Source organism: Manis pentadactyla, chromosome 11 (assembly GCF_030020395.1).
Source record: "Manis pentadactyla isolate mManPen7 chromosome 11, mManPen7.hap1, whole genome shotgun sequence".
NCBI lineage: Eukaryota > Metazoa > Chordata > Mammalia > Pholidota > Manidae > Manis > Manis pentadactyla.
This window is the reverse complement of record NC_080029.1, coordinates 106,880,995-106,902,502: the sequence shown is the minus strand read 5'-3', so window position 1 is coordinate 106,902,502 and position 21,508 is coordinate 106,880,995. Positions and strand designations below refer to the sequence as shown.

General features: G+C 38.6%; 1 protein-coding gene across 2 annotated transcripts in view; it reads right to left on the bottom strand.

The window, feature by feature from the left end:
• The window catches only part of AQP9 (aquaporin 9), a 39,445-nt gene extending 37,183 nt beyond the window's left edge, over window positions 1-2,262 (bottom strand). The window contains exon 1 of one of the 2 annotated variants that reach the window (XM_036903013.2): window positions 1,819-2,262. In XM_036903013.2, the coding sequence (XP_036758908.2) occupies window positions 1,819-1,929 (111 nt within the window). In that variant the 5' untranslated portion in view covers window positions 1,930-2,262. The remainder of the gene's footprint in view (window positions 1-1,818) is intronic. The other variant, XM_036903012.2, reaches the window with a different exon arrangement.
• Between the last annotated feature and the right edge of the window lie 19,246 nt (window positions 2,263-21,508).

The following is a 21,508-nucleotide window of genomic DNA, read 5'->3' as shown; positions in this document are numbered from 1 at the left end:
CTTTGAATAGTAGGGGAAGACATGCTACTACTTGCATGAGTGGAATAATGAATGGATGAAAACAACTTTCACTTAACTCGGAAGGAATGGAATTATGAAACAGTTTCTTGTTAAGAAATAAAGAGGGTTTTAACTTTTTCAGTTGCAAAAGGGATGTTTAGCTCACTTCCTCCTTTGTGTTTTCTGCAGAGAACTAAGAGTTGCAACTCAATTTTATTCACTTCTCTGTACCACACGTCACTGTAGAGCTGAAGTCAGTATGTGGTGAAAACCACTGTCCTCTTTGGGACCAAACTGTCAAGTAACATGACCCAAGGGTTTTTCATATTGCTGAGGGCAATTTTCCAGTAAGCGGTGAATGTAATCGGAGGAATCATGGGCTTTTATTTCTCTTTTTTCTGAACTGCCCCTCCCAGCCATCCGCCTGGCCCCGTGGGTGAGGACGATCAAGAAGGAGTGCAAACACTTGTTCACAATACCTTGGAAATACTTGAGTGAAGCAGTTAAAAAGAGGTTTTCAGATACGGGAAAACTTACGGCTCTTTCTCACTTTACATTAGGTGTGTTTTTTGAGTTCACAGTCATATCTCAATCTTGGCTTATTCTTCTAAATTATTATGTATTTATGCGAAGCAAAGAACTTTAAAAAATATATAACTGGACATAAAACATTAGTTTCAGTTGTACAACATAATTATTTGATATTTATATATGTTGCAAAATGATCACCACAATAAGTCTAGTTAACATCCATCACCATATATAGTTAGAAAACATTTTTCTTCCGATGAAAACTTTTAGGATCTATTCTCTTAGCAACATTCAGATATGCAATACAGTATTATTAATGCAGTTACCATGCAGTGCATTATAAAAGCCCTTTTAATGTACAGAGTTTATGGATAATTCTCTATAACCTTAAGAAATATCAAATTGTTTATACCTGAAGTAGGGAATCATTGAGAAGTTAAAATCAGTAGTTGTTACACATGAGAATAGTCAAGCATTTAATTTTCTATTCGCAAATGATCTGCCTCCAGTTAAAAACTCAGGATCTAGACAGTACTGGAACATGAAACAAGATAAAAGCCTGGAGTCCATCCCATTTAACTAAATTTTCCAGTCCTTTATTAACAGCTGTCCAAATCTCCAAGATTTTGAGAGGTTCTTTGAAAGGAAAATCTTTGAGAGGTTCTTAGAATCAGTCCTTCCTTTATATATAGAAGGTCTTGTAACTATCTCATTAAAGATATTTAGAGATTAGTTTAGGTAAACATAAGGCAAAAATTATACAAAACCAAAGCCAGATGATTGCACAGCACACTATTTCTACCTAGTGCACTTTATAATTTATTAAAAGTCAAGTGATCTGACAACACAATCTTTGCCAAGCACTTGTAATAAAGCTGTTTCTTGCCATCTACATTTATTGATTGTATCAATCCTTATTTCAAATGACTGAGTCACTTCAGCAAGCAGGTTGTAAATCAATTAATCAATGAGAAAAATTTTTAATGGCCAATTTTAATCCCAAAGCTGTTCTCAGAGTCTGAGTAAATCTCTGAAATGAAGAAAGTAGTTCACTCCTCCTCTTTCACCCCCATCAACTCATGTGGGTAAATGAAGTGAATAAGTGGAAACCTAATATTGTGGCCACTAAGTAGCCAAACAGCCTGGAAGTAACTTGCTGTTTCCTGGAGGAGATGGATCTAATGACGAACTTAAAAGAAAACAAACGAAAAGCAATCTCTTCACCAGCAGCTAGGCAGAAAGGGAGGCATTACTGGATCAGAATTCAGGAAATCAGGAAATACTTACAAGCATTATAAATGTGCCCAAGAACTCAGAGAGCGTTTCTTTAGCTAAGCTGCTCTTCAAGACCAGTCTCTGCTTGAAGCTTCTCCTCTTTTGTCCCTTCTCAGGATGCATCTTGGGGCTTCTCCAAGGACCACTCTCCACCAATATCTGCTTCTTCTGGTCCCTGCTTCAGTCCCAAATGAAAATGGAAGTTTTGACAAATGCTCACAGATTCCTGGTGATGTCTGGTGAGACTCTCTGACGGTACAAATGCTGTACCAATTAGAGACTGTGACTTAATCCACTTCTGGTGAAATTGTCATCTCCTGTTCAGTGCTGTTTATTTGAATTAGCGAGCTAGAACTTGAAATCCACAAACGATCCTTCTTGTGCCTGATAGATTAATCATTACCTTTTATTCTCAAGGTATTTTTTTTTCTGTTGGCTTAGGTTTTTTTTTCTCCAAAAGATGAGAAAAGAGATGTTGTGCAGACTGTGTTGCTAAACCACAGTGATGGGCTCCAGTCCAGGAGAGATTTACATATTACACAATTGCAGGCTTCTTATTTTTTTTTCCCTATTCATAAGTGGGTGGTTGGGGCGTAGTTTGGGATTGTCAAGTCAGGTGTATATACATACATCCAGTATAAACATTCTTTTCTGAAGGAGCTTTTCATGTAAGAAATTAGACATGTGTTGTTCTGCAAGATTAATCACTCTTGTTTTCTTGCAGTATAATTTCAGTGATTAATGACATGTCCTTGAGGGTGGTTAGAATCCCCAGTCCACTCCAGAGATGCAGAAGTTAACAAACAGATCACTGCATGTTTCCTTCGGCAAGTCTGTAGGACAGGATGGGATCTCCTCCCCAGTTACCATAGCTGGGCTTCATCTGCTGAGGACAGCTTGGGATCCAAGAACCAGAAAGATGGAGAAGACAAACTGAGTTTTTCTGAAGAAGGAACCAATTTGAAAACCAAGTTACATGCCTTTATTTACCATGAAATATTTAAGCAAAATACAGAGAAAATAAATAATAGCAGTTTGAAACTCCATATTGCTTGGAGATCACTGAGCCAGAAAGAGATGAGTCTGAGTAGATGCCATCCCAATGAAACGGGAAAAATGTAAATATACCTAAACAAGGCTCCTAGGTTATATCATTTAAGTTTGATGAGTAAACACTCTTGTAGGCAACAAAGTTTAGGACTAGCTTCTTGTCATGTCAAATACTCCAGCCCTGTTTTTTCAAAACTGTTTTTCAAAACCAGTTTGTCTGAAGAAATAGAATCCAGCAGTTGTTTCTGAACACTAAGGCGGTCCCATGGAATTAGTACCCACGCTTTGTGCTTCCTCCCATCCCTCCCACAGGGAAGCCGGCTATGTTTCAGGCCCTCCCTTATCTTTGCAGGAGGCCCACAGTCATTTCCAGCTCAGGAGGCAGGCAGAAAGGGAGGGAACAGAGGTCTGGAGAAAACAGCTGTTAAGAGTCTAAGAACAGAAGGCGACACCTAATCTGTGGGTGAAATACAGAGTTCAGTCCTAAAGAAATTATCCTGCCTAAGGATATACCATTGTAGAGCCAGGACAAGTATACAGCATTTGGGTTAAACTCCTGGTGAAGTTATTGATGCTACTGTCTAAAAGAATTACTTATGACCATACTATTCCCTTGTTCCAGTGGATGGACCAGAGAAACAGGACTTGATTGCCGTGGCTACAACCAATGCCACACAAGGGTGTTCTCTGGTCTCTGCACTCACTCATCTCACAAATATTTATGGCATACTCATTCTTTGCCAAGCACTTAGTAAAGCACACAGGGCTTGTGCCCTTTACGGAGCTTAGAGTTTAGTGAAGGAAACAGACGTAAGTGCAATAATCATATACACACAAATACAGAATCACAACTGAGGTGTATGTTCTAAAGATGGGGGACATATTTCTATGAGTGAATATAAGAGGAGGATTTCATCTTGTCAGAGAGATCTCTGATGGCTTCCCAAGAAAATCATGGCTGAGCTGAGCTCAGAAGTCAGGGTAGAGATTGACCACATGAAGTAGGGAAGGAAGTGCATGTACAATGGTCTTGGGGGTGGAGGCAGGGACCAGTATGACGCCTATCCAAAAATGAAAGAAACCCACTATGGAGGGCTCCCAGGAACACAAAGCAAAATGAACCTGGAGCCATGCACAAAGATCAGACCATACTGAGCCTTGTAAATCATGTTTAAGGCTAAAAGCAATAGCAAGTCACTGAGGTGGTTTAAGCAGGAACACAACACTATCAGATTCAAGTTTTTAAAAGATCATCCTGGCTGTGATGTGGAGGGGGAATTGGAGGGTGCCTGCAGTAAGCATATGTAGACCCACTGGGAGATATTACAGACTTTCAGGACTGCGTGGTGGCTTTGACAATGGAGAAAAATGGAAGGATTCAAGAGTTCTCCATATCTTAAAATTGTAAGTACTTGGCAGATCGGATATAGAAGATGAGGAAAGGGGACTCATCAAGGTTGATTGCTGGGTTCCTGGCTTTCTGGGGAAGAAGGTGCTAAGCACTGGGAGAGGAAACACTGACCCAGGACAGGATACCAGTGAAGACCATAAATTCTGCTATTGCAGGTTGAGCCTCAGGGGCTCTCTGGTGTTTCTGAAAGATGTCAAGCAGGAAATGACATGGGTCTGGTTTCAGAAAGGTCTATGTGCTCATAGAGGTGATAATTGAAGCCATGAATTTAAATGAGGTCACCTAGGAGAACAGTTTGAAGAAAGCAGAGGCTGAGTTTGTGGAACTGAATATTTCTACTCAGAGGAGAATGAAATCTTGATTATTTATTTTATTCTACCTTTAAGTGACAGTCACATTCTTCATCTCCACTACCACAAGCAACATATCACACATAACTCACTCACATCTTCTTTGTAAAGCACCCTCACACCAAAGTTCCTCCTGGAAATATGAGGATGCTTAGCTTCATTCATTCATCCATAAAAAGACTTTTATTGAGTATTTGCCATGTGTCAGGCCCAGCATTAAGCAGTGGGGATTCAAAAATGAGGAAGACAGATCTCTATTGCTAAGGAATTATGTAGTCTAAGTCACAAAGACCTTAAAATGAATACATCATATAGTAAAATAGAAGTATATGCAAAGTACTGAATCAAAATTCCAGCTATTGCCACATGGATATCTGAGAGGTCATTATATATTGTCAACATATTGACTCATGCTGCCACCAGAAGTTCTGAAATGGTGCTCCCCTAGAGACAGAGTCGTGCGGATCTCCAGGGCTAGCCTACCCAGCTCTTCTTATTCCCCCTAACTCTGTCCCACCCTGACCCCAACATTCTCTTCTTCTCTATCTGGTTTAACCTTGAGTAACAAACTTCACTTCCACACAAGGGTTTCAAAACACCTGGCATTCATGAGGATGACCGCCTTGTACTCTGACCTCACTTCCCCAACCTCCTCTACTTTGGCCAACTTTATTTCCACTCCAGATCGGAAGCCCCTTTGATGGCAACTATTGGGTCCATCACCATCTCCTCTTTTACATCAAGACATATGTCACTGACTGAAACTTCAAGTTCTCGAATTTCACCCACTCTCTGACTTTAACAAACTTGCCTCACTTCCTCCTCATAAATTCTAGTTCCTCAGCTTCTCCCTCTCGGTTCTTACTCAGCACATCACTCAAGTTCCTGACGCACTTGCTAGCATCTCAGCTTCCACTGAACCACTGACTTTCTTCTACACCCACATTGCCAAAGCCCAACTCTGAGTAACTTTTCTCAAATATACTCAAAATATCGAGTATTTACATATACTCAAATTTTATATTTTTATTTATATATACTTTATGTTGTATATTATATATATATCTTATATTTATATTGAAATCTACTCTAAAAATATAATCACATTTTCCCAAAAGTACTCTCAAATTCAAGAGTACTTCTCAAGATATTCTCTTCGCAGGCTGTTGAATGAAGCTGGAGAAAAATAATATAAACGTATTGATTGGCCTTATTTCAGACCATTGTGATCTAGTATGAGCAGTGGCCCCATATCCTTAGTTAACCTTTTATTTCAAAGGCTCCAGATTTTAGTGTGCATTAGGTCAGTCACCTTCAGAGATTATGATTTGGTAGATCTGGGATGGAGCTCAGGAATCACACAGGCATGCCTGATAATTCAGATACCAATGCCCTATTTCATTTTATGCAGCAGCAATGTACCTCTTTTATGCCCTTCCAGATCCCAGTTCCAACCCTTCTAACTCAGCAAAAAAATTTCCCAGAAGTAAAATCGTGATTTTAATTTTCGCACTCTTGATACACTTTTTGATGTCTTTCTGGTATAATAGGTTGATCCTCATTATACTTTTCAAATATTTATTAGCAAGATGAACTTGAGAATCCTTTTAAAGTTCCATCTCCTCCAAACTATAATGGAAAAGCATTAACTTTATTGGTAAAGTTATAATTCTTACTTTTCCCATTCAGAAGTATAATTCCCATCTCTCCATTTATTCAAGTATTTTTTATGTTCTCAAGTGAAGTTACATTGTTCTCTCCATTGGATCTTGAAAATTCTTAAATTTATTTCTAGGCATTTGTTATATAGTTGTATTCATTTTTGGAGTTAGGATAAGATCTCCTTTTTTATTCTAATTTCTAACTGACCATTACAAGCAAAACTCTATTTCTGTGTATCTTGTATCTGCCCATCCTAATGAATTCTCTTATGGTTTCAAATAAGTTTCTAGTTGATATTGTAGTGAACAATGTTAGTTACCTACTTGTCATCTACTAAACACTCTTTCTAGAAGTACCAGTTTTTATTTGAATATCCAGCTTTTTCTATGCAACTAGAGGTGATGGGTGTAGGACTGATTATTCCCAGGTTTAGGAGTAAACAGAGCTAAGTCAAAGCCTATCAGAATCATTTCCATACCTTTGAAACCCTGCCTGTTTCAGGAATAGTAATATGATTCAATTTGGGCCAATGACATTTGTGAAGAAGCTTCCTAGGGCTTTGGAAAGGAGTTCTTCAGTTCCCTGGAAACCATAAGAATCCAGTTCTCTGCCATCCCCAGAAATGAACAAAGGAGTGTATAGCCCCAACTATTATAGACACCCATCCTATAGCCTTGGGGGAAACTAGCCTTCCAGTTAAGTTGACACTGAGACTAGCAGGACATGAAGACAAGACATACCTGAGTCCTTGTTAATGTCACTGTATTATTGGATCAATCACCCCTGAGGGCCACTCCATCTCTAGGCTTGCAGTTATGTAAACCAGTAATATTTCATATTTTCAAAGGCAGTTTGAATGGGATTTCTGTTAATTTCAACACTGAAAAGCCCTAACTTGTTTGGCATTCTTAGACTTTTGAGATAGAATACATTAACTATAAATAATCATAATTTACTCCCTTCTTTTTCTTTATTGTATAGGCAGAAATCATTATAAAAATATTGAATCATAATAATGAAGACAGGCATCCTTGCATCGCTCTTAAATTTAAAGACAATGCCTTTAGTGGACCTTTCATTAAATTTCTTGTTTCTTATTTATCATGCTAAGACTTAAAAAAAAAATCTAACTAAGAAACGTTATTTTAAAAATAGGAAATGGATGTTGGATTCTATCAAATGTCTTTTGAATATTTATAAGGACATTGCATTTCAAAAAGTTCTGTTATTTATTATGTCATTAATCATCCTATGTTTTAAGTGTTCTACAGTTGCAGTCCTGAAAAGGCCCTTACTTGGTTTGTGATACATGTATACATATGCTGTTAGGTTTAATTTTTCAATATTCAGTTTTTGATTTTTGAATTGGAAATTCACAAGTAAAATTATAAACAGATGATTTGTGTTTTATTTGTCAGACTTTGATCTGACTAACAAATGATGTTCATGAGCAAATAAACTGGAAAGATTTCCATATTTCTTTATCCTATGGAACAGTTTAACTCAATAATGATCTGTTCCTTAAAAACTGATGGACTCCATTTATATACAAATATGAGTGAAGCTCCTCCTTGGGTAGTAGACCTTTGAGAATGTTTTCATATCTACTAGAGTAACTATTATTTATATGTGTCAAGTGAATTTGGGTTAGTTATACTTTCCTAGAAATTCTTTTATGCATTGTAAATTTTTCAAATTATGGATACAGATATAACATACAATTTGAAAGTATCCTTTTTCATTTCAAACATTATTTACTTATAATTTCCTCTTTTTTCCCTAGTCTCAGTTGCCAGAAGTATTTCATTTTCATTGTTATTTTTGAAAAATCATGCCCTGATTTTGTCATTAGTTTTGTTTAAAGTCAGCTCTTCATTATTTTTTTGTATCCATATCCTGAATTATTTCAATTTCTTTTATTGCTCTTATTTAAGTTTACTGGTTAATCAATTTATTTTTATTCTTTCTTGTAGAAGTAACTAAGGCTGCGAATTTTCCTCTGAGAACTGCTTTAGTTGTATCAATATATTTTGATATATTGTATTTCATCATTAATTCTTAGAAAAAGCCATCATTTTGTTTGATTTCTCTTAGACCAAAGAGTTGTCAGTGTGAGTTTTTAGCACAGTATCCAAGGAAGTTTTATTATTAACATCCAGCTTTCTTGTGAAATATTCAGAGAATGTATTCTGTAAGATCTCAAATTTGTGGAATGTACTGAAAATGTCTTTGTGGCCTAATGTGTAATCAAGTGTTTCAATGTTCTACAAACTTGTGAAGGATATCTTTGCATTGCACAGTTATATATTCATATCATCAAGATCAAAGCTTACTTAAATTTGTGTTACTTTATAATACTCAGTGGTAGTTATCTATTGCTGCATAACAAATTACCACAAACCTAGCATCTTAAAACAACACAAACTTATTGTCTCATAGATTGTATCGGCCAAGAGCCTGTCAAGGTGGTTCCTCTGCCCAAATCTCACAAGGTTGAAATCAAGGTATTGGACAGCTGTGCCCTCATCTGTAAGGCTGACTAAAGATTTCTAAGCACCTCAGGTTGTTGGTAGAATCCATGTCCCTTTGGTTGACAGAATATGGTTTTATTCTGTTCTAATTTGTTGGTTGGGAGATATTTTCCTTGCCTAACAGTTGCCTTCAGGCCCTTGCATGTGATCCCCTCCAAAGGCCCTCTCAGACTTCCAAATTTCTTAGTTTGGGAAAAGCCCGGTCCATTTTAAAGGCTCCCCTAATTCAATCAGACTCACCCAGGATAAACTCCCTTTTGTTTAACTCAAAGTTAACTGATTAGGGTTCTAAATTATAGCTGCAAAATCCCTTCAGCCATGTAACATAACATAATCACAGGAGTGATATCCCATCATATCCACAAGTCTGGCTCACACTCCAGGAGAGTAGATTATGGACACTGTATACACCAGAGAGTGGGAAACTTTGGGACCAACTTAGAATTCTGCCTACCACTTAACCTATCAAATTCTGAGAAAAGTATGTTCAAATTTTCCATCATGATAATGATTTTATGAAATTCTTATATTATTGGAAAATGTTTCTTAATATATGTCTGTGCTATGTATTGTGTCAACTTGACTAGGCTGAATGCATTTCCCAGAATTCTCTTTTCTGTATGTTTCTGGTTTGAGTGAGCCAGAATAATACATCTGTCCTGCAAGATGTGGAGGAGAGAACTGAGCAGCAGCCATTTGTAACTAACACGTGATGCTGCTGGTCTGCTGGTTCGCACTAATGATGTAAGGCAGTGGCCAGGCTTGTACCTACTCCACCTTCTAGATCTTCCTTCAGCTTCATTGACTCCTGCACAAGGTGTGTGTGTTTAAATCCATGATGAAGTGTCCCAGCTTCTGTAGGACAACCATACTATCAAGGTCAGGGACAAGAACTGACACAGATGTCGGCCGGTGTCAGGCTGTACTTGTGAACTGATTGTGCTGGTAGGTTCCAGCTTGCTCATGTTCTCCACTTTCCATCCATTTTCCCTTCCTAACTGCCTGCCTTGTGGACCTCAAACATGTTCTGCTTTGCTAGTAACTGAACAAATGCAAATGAAAACCCCAATGATTATACCAACCAGATTGGCAAAACCAAAAACATTACAATATCCAGGGTTGGCAAGGGTTTAGATGCATTGCTGGTGACAGTATAAATCGGTATAGCCCTTTTAAAAACCAAACCCAGTTTGGCATCATCTAATAAATTTGAAAGTATGTGTACCCAATGACCCAGCAATTCAACACCAAGAAATACAACCTGGGAAAATTATTGCCTAGGTGTACCTACAGAAACATACAAAAAGTTTTCTAGAAGCACTATTTCTAATAGTAAAACAACTAGAAACAACCCAGATATCAATCAATAGTTAGGTGGATAAACAGTAGATTTTCACAACCAAATACCATAAAGCAGGAGAAATTAATGACAGAAAAACATAAGTGAACTTCAGAAATACAATGCTGAACAAAAATAACAGGTTGCAGAAAAATGCATAAAGAATGGTTCTTTTTACATTAAGAAAAAACATACAAAATTGTTCAGCATACCTTTAGAGACTAGAATAGGGGGTACATCAATGAAGAACTGCAAAAGAATGATAAAAAAGCTCAAGGTAGGGGTTACCTCTCAGGGGAGTGGGACGAGAAAGGGATTGAGGGACCACAGAGGAGACTGTAAGGTAATAGTCCTATTGCTCATCATGTACTGGAAGGCTTCATTACATCATGAATTTTTATATCTTATATTTGTTTTATTAATTAAAAGGAGAAAACAAAACATCAATATTGAAAAATAACAGAAAAAATGAGCTCCCTGACTCCCTCTGCTTACTGATTTGCTCTGTATGTCATTGAGAGAAAAACCTTTTTAAAAGATGATTTAGCTATAGAATTCCCTTTCCTAAAACTCAATGATTCCCCATTCTCTAAAGGGTAAAGTCTAAACTCCCTGCACCGATACTCAAGGTCTTCCACAAATCTGGCTCCTCCATACCTGCCCAAATATGTATGTCAGTATCTCCCAGCATGACACATTCCATTTCCTCTGGAAGCGCCCACAGAGGTCCCCGAGGGGCCATGCTCCCTTCTGCCTGCAAGTCCTTGTTTGTACTGTATCCTTGCATCTGGAATGCCTGTCCTCTGCCTCTTTTCCTGTTCAGACCCTACTCACTGTTTCTTTGGAAGGCTGTGCCCACTTTCTAACTAGTTTATGAATCCTTCCTCACAATTCCATTGAACAATGCAGTCTCCTACATCAAATGCCTATACCACTCACAATGTGAATTACTCACTTAACCCTTAATCATATACAGTTTATCTCTTCTTGTGTGTGTGTGTTGTGTGTATGTGTATGCACATGTGTGCTTTTCTTCCCAAATAGATTATAAATTCTTCAAAAATAAAAAATATATTTTACACTTGTTGGTATGGCCTAAATGGGTTAGCACAGTAAACATTTGCCATACAAATAAATAAGCTTCCAAAATATTTTTTCATGGCATGGATGCTCTGAAAATGCCTCAAACTAAAATCAAACTTGGAAACAGTTTTTAAAATTAATTCTAATCCTAATGTATTGGAGTGTATCTAGTTTATGGCATGTGCTATGACATTCAAATTTCTAAGTGGCCCTTCCTCTTCAGACACACCCTCACTGACATGGCATTCTGATGTAGCCTTTTTTTTTTTTCCTTTATGGCTTGGTGGAATTTATTTTATTTTTTATTTTTTTATCTTATGTTTTATTTATTTATTTATTTTATTAAGGTATCATTGATATATACTCTTATGAAGGTTTCACATGAGCAACATTGTGGTTGCTACATTCACCCATATTATCAAGTCCTCCCCATACCCCATTGCAGTCACTGTCCATCAGTGTAGTAAGATTTTTCTCAGGCACCATGGTACAGGGACATTTTTACATGACCCAAGAAACAAACTTTTAAATGTTCAGCTTTAACAAATTTACCAGTGATATGTTCAACAGACCCTCCATCCTGTCCCTCCCCCTCTGTCCTGAGACTCACCACATCTATGACCGCTGGCTGGGGGACTTCAGGAGTGAGGTAAGGAATGGTGTGTCTTAGAGGTTGATGAGGTGTAGCTAAGACTTTGGGAAGGGATAAGAGGGTGAGTACACAGCTACATCAAGGTGGTGCTTTCAGATACTCGGCTTCAAAATACCACCTTATTTTAATGTACTTCATTTTCACGAATTAAGAAAACCTACAAATCTGTTTTTACCAAACAGGCAAATCATCTCACAATAAAATTATCATTGTAGAAGTACAATTTAACAACTATTTGTGAAGAACCAAGTAGGGGCAAAATGCTGGACCTTTTTTAAAAAATAGTTTTCCACAGTTTATCAAGTATTTACATAGGTTATTTATATGTATCTCTAAACAATCATATCAAGTAAAAGGGGGAGATAGAAATTGCAATTTCTTGTTACTTGCCTGTCTCTTGTGCTATTCTATGAATACCTAGAGGGTTAGAAATAATGTTAACCACTAGATACCCAGTAGCTGATGTATCCATGGCACATAATGTTTGAATAAACACATATTGAGTTAGGGAGTGAAGAGAACCCTCATTATACAGTTGAGGGAACTAAAGCTGAAGAAAGAGCAGTTACATTTCCAAAACCATGCAGTTAATGGGAGAATAAGGATTCACATCTGAACCTTTGGGCCCTAGATTCAATGCACCTTCTACTCCATTGCTCTGACAAAATGAAGAAATCCCATTTTGTCACAAACTGAAAGGAATTTGGCTTATGAGTAGATGTTGATTCAACCTTTCCTAGTTTCTTTATGAGTACGCTATTTCATAGAATGAATACACTACAACTGGGGAAAAGTTTCTTTGGTAGAATTGCAGCAATCTGTGAGAGTGGGGCTGTGGCCAAGGGCTTGATCCTACAAGTGGCAGCTGGCCTGGATGGACTCCACAGCCCCATCCATGTGTGTCTCCCAATTACACATAGCTGATCACACAGAGCAGGAGGGATCCTATACAAATCTACCTCCAGAAATGCAAAAAGAGGTGAAAGCATGTGCCCTACTGACAGTGCATTAGGAACAATAACTGTGTACAGGGCACTTAGTATTATAAATACAACTTTAGTATTTCAGGAGTCTAAATTATTCATTAGGCCAGGGATCAAGGTGAGGAGTCACATGTCCCATGAGGACATCCATTCTGCTAGAAGTCCATATACTCCCCACTAGCCAGGATGCTGGACACAATATCTTGAGAAAAACACTGAAGTCTCCTCAGATCTCTCAACAATTACAGGAGGAGCCCATTGCTTGCTTTTTGAGCTCTGCCAGGGGAGAACCCCAAATGCCTACTGGTTGCTATGTACTAATAGCTCAGTGTGTTCACCATATAGTCATGGGAATCTGGAAATTCCTTCTTGTTCTAGAAAATAGCTATCAGCCTTTCGGTTTGTTATAGCATCAGTCATGTCTATAAAAGTGCTAGATCAGAAGGTTTTTATTCCAGAAGCTACGCCATGACTTAAAATTTTAACTCTCAATGAAGCACAGAGGGTAAAAAAAGTCTGTGTTTAGAGCTCTTTTCAAGGTAGTCTTCTTCTCCTAAGTTTGTATTTGTTATAGCACAATGGGGAGAGAGAGCAATGGTCAATGGTCCCTTCTCAGTAAAAGGGAAAGTAAAGGGTGACCTTTTTCATTATCCTTAGAGAAGACAGGGTATACTTACCTAAAGAACATCCTGGAACTCTCCATAGACCTCCAGGAGAGTCCCATGAGAACTGAGGCACACATGCAAGGAAGTTTCCCTCATTTCCTGAATCCACTAAGGGTTTAATTACTATTGTAATTTTTAAAAATTTAACTTATTAGCTGATGAAAAATATAATTACAAGACTTCTAGAAATTTTAAGATAAAATCATATTGCTTCAAATAGACCATTATCTAGAAACTCACTGAAAAATATGCCACTGGCAGCAAGATCTTTGTTCTTGGTAGTGAGTTCAAGGTGTATTTTGAAATGCCATATTTCTAAATGGAAGTATGCTCTTGAAATATCTCGACATCTTCTGGTTTAATACAAACAATTTGGAGACTATGATAGTGGCTACTCATATGGACCTTTTGAAGATTACTCTCTGAATAACTGATCCAACCCCCACTAGGCAAAGTGCTTGAAGAGCTGAATTGATAAAAAGTAACCAATAAATTAATGACTGTATAAGCAGTAAAGAAAAAATGTAAAAGTATACTTCATTTTGATAGAATGATCTAAACTAAACTTAGTTATGGCTAATGTGTGCTCACCAAAGGGATCTTTGACTTTCATGTCCTCTATGATCTGTGTTCATTGATTTTCTGGGTACAAAGACAAAAAACATCTGTTTACTCAAATATTTGCTCAGAGAGAACTTGTTTAAGGGAAAGTATGTTGACTAAGTGAAGCAAGGTTAATTTCATTTTTCTTTACTCTGTGATATCAAAGGGTTTGACTGTTGAAATTTGGTATGCTACTAAAGGACATGAAAGAAAACATTATAATCAATTTAAAACAAAATGGCAATTGATTACATTTATCATGAGTATTTAATTTATAATTTAAAAATACCTATTGTATTTGGTGCATGTAGAGAGGTAAAGTGCTATCTTGAAAGTGGTTTAATCTACTATCTGAAAATATATTGAGCATTTGACTGTATTGTCTATATAGTATGATATATTGTTCTTAACCACATTGTTTCAGTTCAGTTCAATGAACATTTTTGGAGTATATAAGTGTGTGGCGCTATGCTAGGTCTTGGGCACAAGAAGACCAATGAAAAGCAGCCTGGGCCTTTAAGATGATATCACTCCTATTAGGAAATCACATAGATTGGTAGGAAACCACATAAATTTGGTAAATGTGTAAATGACTGAACTGAGTAGCCATGGAATTCCTGGAAATTCTTGCTCAAAAACGGAGAGGCTGTGAAAGGAGATTTTCCTTTGCGTGAAATCAACCGAGACCTAGGATGTTGTCTTCTGCTTCACAGGTCTAAAACTTAATTTTCTTGTGTCACCAAAACGTGACTAAGCCATGGAGGACTGACTCAAGTTACCAAATTCACTAGATGCTGACTAATAAATGAGATGCCTGTAATAAGTGAGATTATTAATTTAATTCACAATGTGAAAAACAATGATGCTACACTTCTTCAGTAGTGAAGTCCAAAGAAGCCAAGTTGCTCTTGCAAGCTCGGAAACACATGGATTAGAACAGAGGGAATTGGCTGCTTAAAAACTGCTCGATGGTCAAAATGGCCATCCTACCCAAAGCAATATACAGATTCAATGCAATCCCTATCAAATTACCAACAGCATTCTTCAATGAACTGGAACAAATAGTTCAAAAATTCATATGGAACCGTCAAAGAACCCGAATAGCCAAAGCAATCCTGAGAAGGAAGAATAAAGTTGGGGGAATCTCACTCCCCAACTTCAAGCTCTACTACAAAGCCATAGTAATCAAGACAATTTGGTACTGGCACAAGAGCAGAGCCACAGACCAGTGGAACAGAATAGAGACTCCAGACATTAACCCAAACATATATGGCCAATTAATATACGACAAAGGAGCCATGGACATACAATGGGGAAATGACAGCCTCTTCAACAGATGGTGCTGGCAAAACTGGACAGCAACATGTAAGAGCTTGAAACTGGATCATTGTCTAACCCCATACACAAAAGTAAATTTGAAGTGGATCAAAGACCTGAATGTAAGTCATGAAACCATAAAACTCTTAGAAAAAAACATAGGCAAAAATCTCATGGACATAAACATGAGTGACTTCTTCATGAACATATCTCCCCAGGCAAGGGAAACAAAGGCAAAAATGAACAAGTGGGACTACATCAAGATGAAAAGCTTCTGTACAGCAAAGGACACCATCAATAGAACAAAATGGTACCCTACAGTATGGGAGAATATACTCATAAATGACAGATCTGATAAAGGGTTGACATCCAAAATACATAAAGAGCTCATGCACCTCGACAAACAAAAAGCAAATAATCCAATTAAAAAATGGGCAGAGGAGCTGAACAGACACTTCTCCAAAGAAGAAATTCAGATGGCCAACAGACACATGAAAAGATGCTCCACATCGTTTGTCATCAGAGAAACGCAAATTAAAACCACAATGAGATATCACCTCACACCAGTAAGGATGGCTACCATCCAAAAGACAAACAACAACAAATGTTGGCAAGGTTGTGGAGAAAGGTTAACCTTCCTACGTTGCTGGTGGGAATGTAAATTAGTTCAACCATTGTGGAAAGCAGTATGGAGGTTCCTCAGAATGCTCAAAATAGAAATACCATTTGACCCAGGAATTCCACTTCTAGGAATTTACCCTAAGAATGCAGCACTCCAGTTTGAAAAAGACAGATGCACCCCTATGTTTATCGCTGCACTGTTTACAATAGCCAAGATATGGAAGCAACCTAAGTGTCCATCAGTAGATGAATAGATAAAGAAGATGTGGTACATATACACAATGGAATATTACTCAGCCATAAGAAAAAAACAGATCCTACCATTCACAACAACATGAATGGAGCTAGAGGGTATTATGCTCAGTGAAATAAGACAGGCGGAGAAGGACAAGTACCAAATGATTTCACTCATATGTGGAGTATAAGAACAAAGGAAAACTGAAGGAACAAAACAGCAGTAGAATCACAGAACCCAAGAATGGACTAACAGTTACCAAAGGGAAAGGGACTGGGGAGGATGGGTGGGAAGGGAGGGATAAAGGTGGGGAAAAAGAAAGAGGGCATTATGATTAGCATGTATAGTGCATGGGGGGCATGGAGAGGGCTGTGCAACACAGAGAAGACAAGTAGTGATTTTACAGCATCTTACTACACTGATGGACAGTGACTGTGAAGAGGTATGTGGGGGGGACTTGGTGAAGGGGGGAGCCTAGTAAACATAATGTTCCTTCTGTAATTGTAGATTAATGATACCAAAATTAAAAAAATTTAAAAAGTAAAAAAAAAAACAAAAAACTGCTTGATGCACCCACAGGCTGGCTCCCTTCAAGTAGGTATTTGCTTTCAATTCCACGTTCAGGAATTCTCTGAAATCTGAAGTCTGATGACTGCATCTTGATGGCTCCTTTTCATATTCTCTTTTCCTCAACCAGGTTTTTCCCTTTCAGTCCATCTGTTTTGAGGCTGATGTTTCCTTAGATGGCCCCTGGTTCTCATCCTGACTTTTACCCCTGGCTTCTGTCTTTCAGGTAACCCTTGGCACTGACCCTGTTCTTTCCTACATCTGTCCCAGCAACCAGAATCCTTCTCAAACCCATAGTCTAGCACCTCCCATCCCCATCTCTTTGTCCTGGGAAAGATTCAAAAAGTAACCTGACAGATGTACCTGTTTCTACTGTGGTACCTCTCCATGAAAGAAACCAGAACTCTGTGTCCAGTGACCGCTGGACAGCAGCTCTGGAGACCATTTCCTTCTTCTGAGAGTGAGTAGAGTGTGGGGTTGAACATGCAGGCCCCAGAGATGCCGGGTTTGGGTTTCTCTTTCCATGCCACCACTTAATAGTTGTAGAACCCTGAACAAGTTATTAACTGCTCTGCACCCCAGCTTACTCATTCTTTTAAAGAAAGGGTATTATAATAGTTCATATCTCAGAGGAATGCTCTGTGGAATAAATGAATGATTTCATATAACACAGTCCATATGACACACAGTAAGCGCATGATGCTTGTTACTGCTCTTTGTCTATACTTTTCTTAGATTCCAAACAGCCCCTTCTTTTATGGCAGCACAATGACTTCAGATGTTTCACAACACAGTTGAGAGGGTTGTAGTTTCAGAGTAACACCCTCTTGATTTGATGCAGGACTAGACCAGATTAGATAGCACATTCCTGTTTGCACACCATCTCCAGGGCGCACAACTGAGCAGCTGCCGAATCACAGTGACGATAGCCACCATTGATTGAGCACCTTTTATGTACTAGGTACAACACAAATTGTTTTGTGAATATTACCACATGTAATGTTGGCAACATCCTCGTAAAGGAACGTACTGTTTTCACGGTTCTAAAGATGAGGTAACGGAGCTCCCTGGAATTAGAACATTTGCGTGGAATGAGCCCTGATTTGAGGCTAGGTCTTCTGTTCTAGAGCCCAGGCTTTTCTCCAGAATGCTCTACTGCCTTACGCATACAATTCATATCGTCTGCACATCTTCTTATAGTCTCCCAAAATCATGAAATGGACCTCATTGTCGGTAATCAGCTCAGACCAGATGCCCAGAATTTCTTGGGACAGCCCTGGTTGTACCTTTTGGCACTAGGCTGTCCTGCATATTTGTTTGGCTTCTATTGTTGTTATTTTGGCACAAATTCAGGATTTCTTATTCCTAATTGGAACCAATTAATTGAGCTTTTCTGTCTGAATAGCTCTCTGACCAAAGACCAGTTTACTAATCTTTGAGTTAATGAATTCTTGGCATAAAGTTCCTGAATTCCTCTCCTCCTAGGGATGGGATTTGCCCCGGGGTAGACCCTCAGGTAGAAGCTGAACCATCACACTGATTTTAGAGAAATTGGAGCTTACAGTTCGGGGATACCATCCTCATGCCCACCTCTGTGGCTTCCATTGTAACCAGCTTCCCATAGCTTCTCCAGCTCTGCTCGATTCCCGGATAGGGAGATAGCCCCCAGAAACTCCGTCGTTGGCTGCTGCCTCGAGCCCAAGTCTGCCCTCTGGGTTTCTGTACACGTAAGTGTTCCCCTTGCCGATTCCAAGTCCTGAGATGAACTGGGAACACTGATTCTGGCCCCACATGACAGGCTCCGCCGTATCATGGGCTTTACCCCATGTCTTTTCCTGGCAAACTTTCTTGTCTTCCTACCTTTTCCATTTCCTGTTAACATATTTTTATTCTTTTGGTTTCTCAGGTTTTCAATCTTGGAGTCACCTTTAGTGTATCTCTGTCCTTATACTACATATTTAGACTCCCACCATAGTTTTTCTTACGTTTATACCCTCTTTTCCTGTCTCACTGACACAGCCCTAAATCTTTTCATTATGTGTATTAAGTATTAAAATAACCTGTGAACTACAGAGTTTTAACCTGGGAAGCAATCCTCTACTGGAAGGTCCATAGATGAGCTTTAAAGGGTCTGTAAAACCCCTGAAATTATTTTAAAAAATACTGATGTGCATTCATGCATTTCCATCAGTCTCTCATACATAGTTGTATTTGTTTCCTATTTTCACTGAAACAAATTACCAAAAATTTAAAGGCTTACAACAACACAAATGTATTATCGTCCAGCTCCAGAAATCAGAACTCAGAAATCAAACTGTTGGCAGGGCTTTGATCCTTCTAGAGGCTATTTCCTTGCCTTTTTAAGATTCTAGAGGCCTCCTGCATTCTATCTGCTGCTATTCACTTTGGTCTCCTGCCTCCCTCTTCTAAGAACTCTTGTGCCTTACACTGGGCCCACTCAGGTAATCCAGGATTCTCTCCCCATCTCAAGATCCTTACGTTAATCATGTCTGTAAAGTCCCTTTGGCCATATAATATAACACTCACAGGTTCTGGGGATTAGAATATGGACATTTTGCAAGGACACTATTCAACCTACCACAGGAGTCAATGCCTCAAATATGCTATCTTAACTGGCTTCTTCAACAACCCAGACAATTATTTCTTAAATATGACTCTCATCTTGCCAACTCCTGCATAAATTTACAATGACCTCCTATTACCTATCAGGTCAATGTACTCTGTGCACCCAGCATTCAACATTTATACTGTTTGGCTGCCAAGAATAACCTCCTGACTCACTCCTCTTCACCATTGTAATTTTCTCCATTTTTATCAGACTTTCCACCATGTCATTTATCATCCATACTATTTTCCTTTATGAAACCTTAGGGCCATTGCTGACTAATACTATGGTAATGTATTATTTTGACTCACACTCTAGCTGACGATGAACAAATATTCTAAGGACAAAAGTTTCTTTTACATTCCTCAAAATGCCTAGAGGTGCTTACGAATGAGTAGTTTCTTTAATCTCTTCTACCTCTCCCCAAAAAGCAATTCTATACACCAGAAATACCCTTTGTCCTCCATTCTGGTCCCTTCTCCACCAACCAACAATAGCTATTATGAAATATGGTCTATCACATGACTTACACAAAATAAAAAAAGTTTGATGGGCAGAATTTTCAAAGGTATTCAACTAAAAAAAATCATCTTATTTCAACATCTGATATTTCAAAGCCTAAGAGATATTTTGCAAGGTTTCCCCTGTAAGGAATGGAAATAGGGCACAATTTACAGAAATTTAAAAAGGGGAATTATTTTACCTGTATTACAAATGGAAAATATTGTTATTTACAGTGAGTTGAAAATACATTCAATCTTTTCCTCTTCCCATCAATTGACGATGGGCTTTGCCAAAACACCTGGACAACCTCTTACAAGATTCTCTTTAGAACATTGGGCAAAGCCCCTGATTAATAAGGATTCTTCCTTCTCACCTCCTCCATATGCTTCTGTTCTTGTCTCTAATTTCTAATGGCTTTTCCTTTAAAAACACAGCTTCCTTTGTGATTCTATGTCCAATGGCTAATTCTTCTACATCCCCTTTCTGCCTGCATCTCTGGGACAAAGAAAGAGAAGAGGTCTCCTGAGTCTTCATGAACTATTTCCCCTACCCTCGTTCCTTTGAGTTCAAATTCTTTGACTATGCTCTCCTTTACTCTTTTTCATTTCTGTCATCCTTTGGTCACATGCCTACTTGCACATCCAAGAACATTTCAAACTCTCTGTGCCCCTCACCGAGTTTATTTTCTTCCCTGTAAAGCCTTTTTCCCCCTGCGGTGTCCCTCTCTTCATGAGCAATATCACCAACCACCCAGTCACCTCATCCAGAAACATCCTTAAACTCTTTCCTCTCCTGCACACCTTGTTTGCAATCCATCACCATGTTCTCTCAATCCTGTCTCCTTTATTGTTCTAGAATTTGCTCTCTTTTCTCCAGCCCCACTGCCACAGAGTTAATCCAGGCTGTCATACCTTCTTTCCTGGATTACTACAAGAGTTTTCTAATTAAAACAGAAAAGGGTCTGGCTTTTCTTCCATTCTTGTTCAGCTCCAGCCCATCTACTGCACTGGTGCAGGAGTGACTCTCCAAAATGCAGACTGGGATATAATTCTCCTGTTGTTAACCATTCACTGGTTGAATTGGGCTGTGTTTCACTTGAGAGATCAGGCCAAGTGGGATGGGTTAGAGTCGATGCATAACCTTTCTAGGAAATATCTCCTGGCCCTTTTCAAGTAGAATGCACTGCTTCCTACACTGCACCTTGTTTTGCACATACCCTACATGTGTAACACCGCAATACACAGTTTGTTCACACATCTATCACTTCTGAGGTGAAGAAACCCTCTGGAAGGCAAGGACTATGTTCCTACACATCTGTAGTTTAACATATGGCACCCAACTATGCCATGCCATTTCTAGCTTCCACACTGCTGCCCATGACATTTTCTTGGCCTAGAACAGCCTCCCTGACTCCATCATCCCAGTTAACTCCCAGTTGCCCTTCAAAGCTCAGCTCTAATATTGCCTTTTCCAGGAGATTGTCCCTGATCTCCTCCCCAGTAG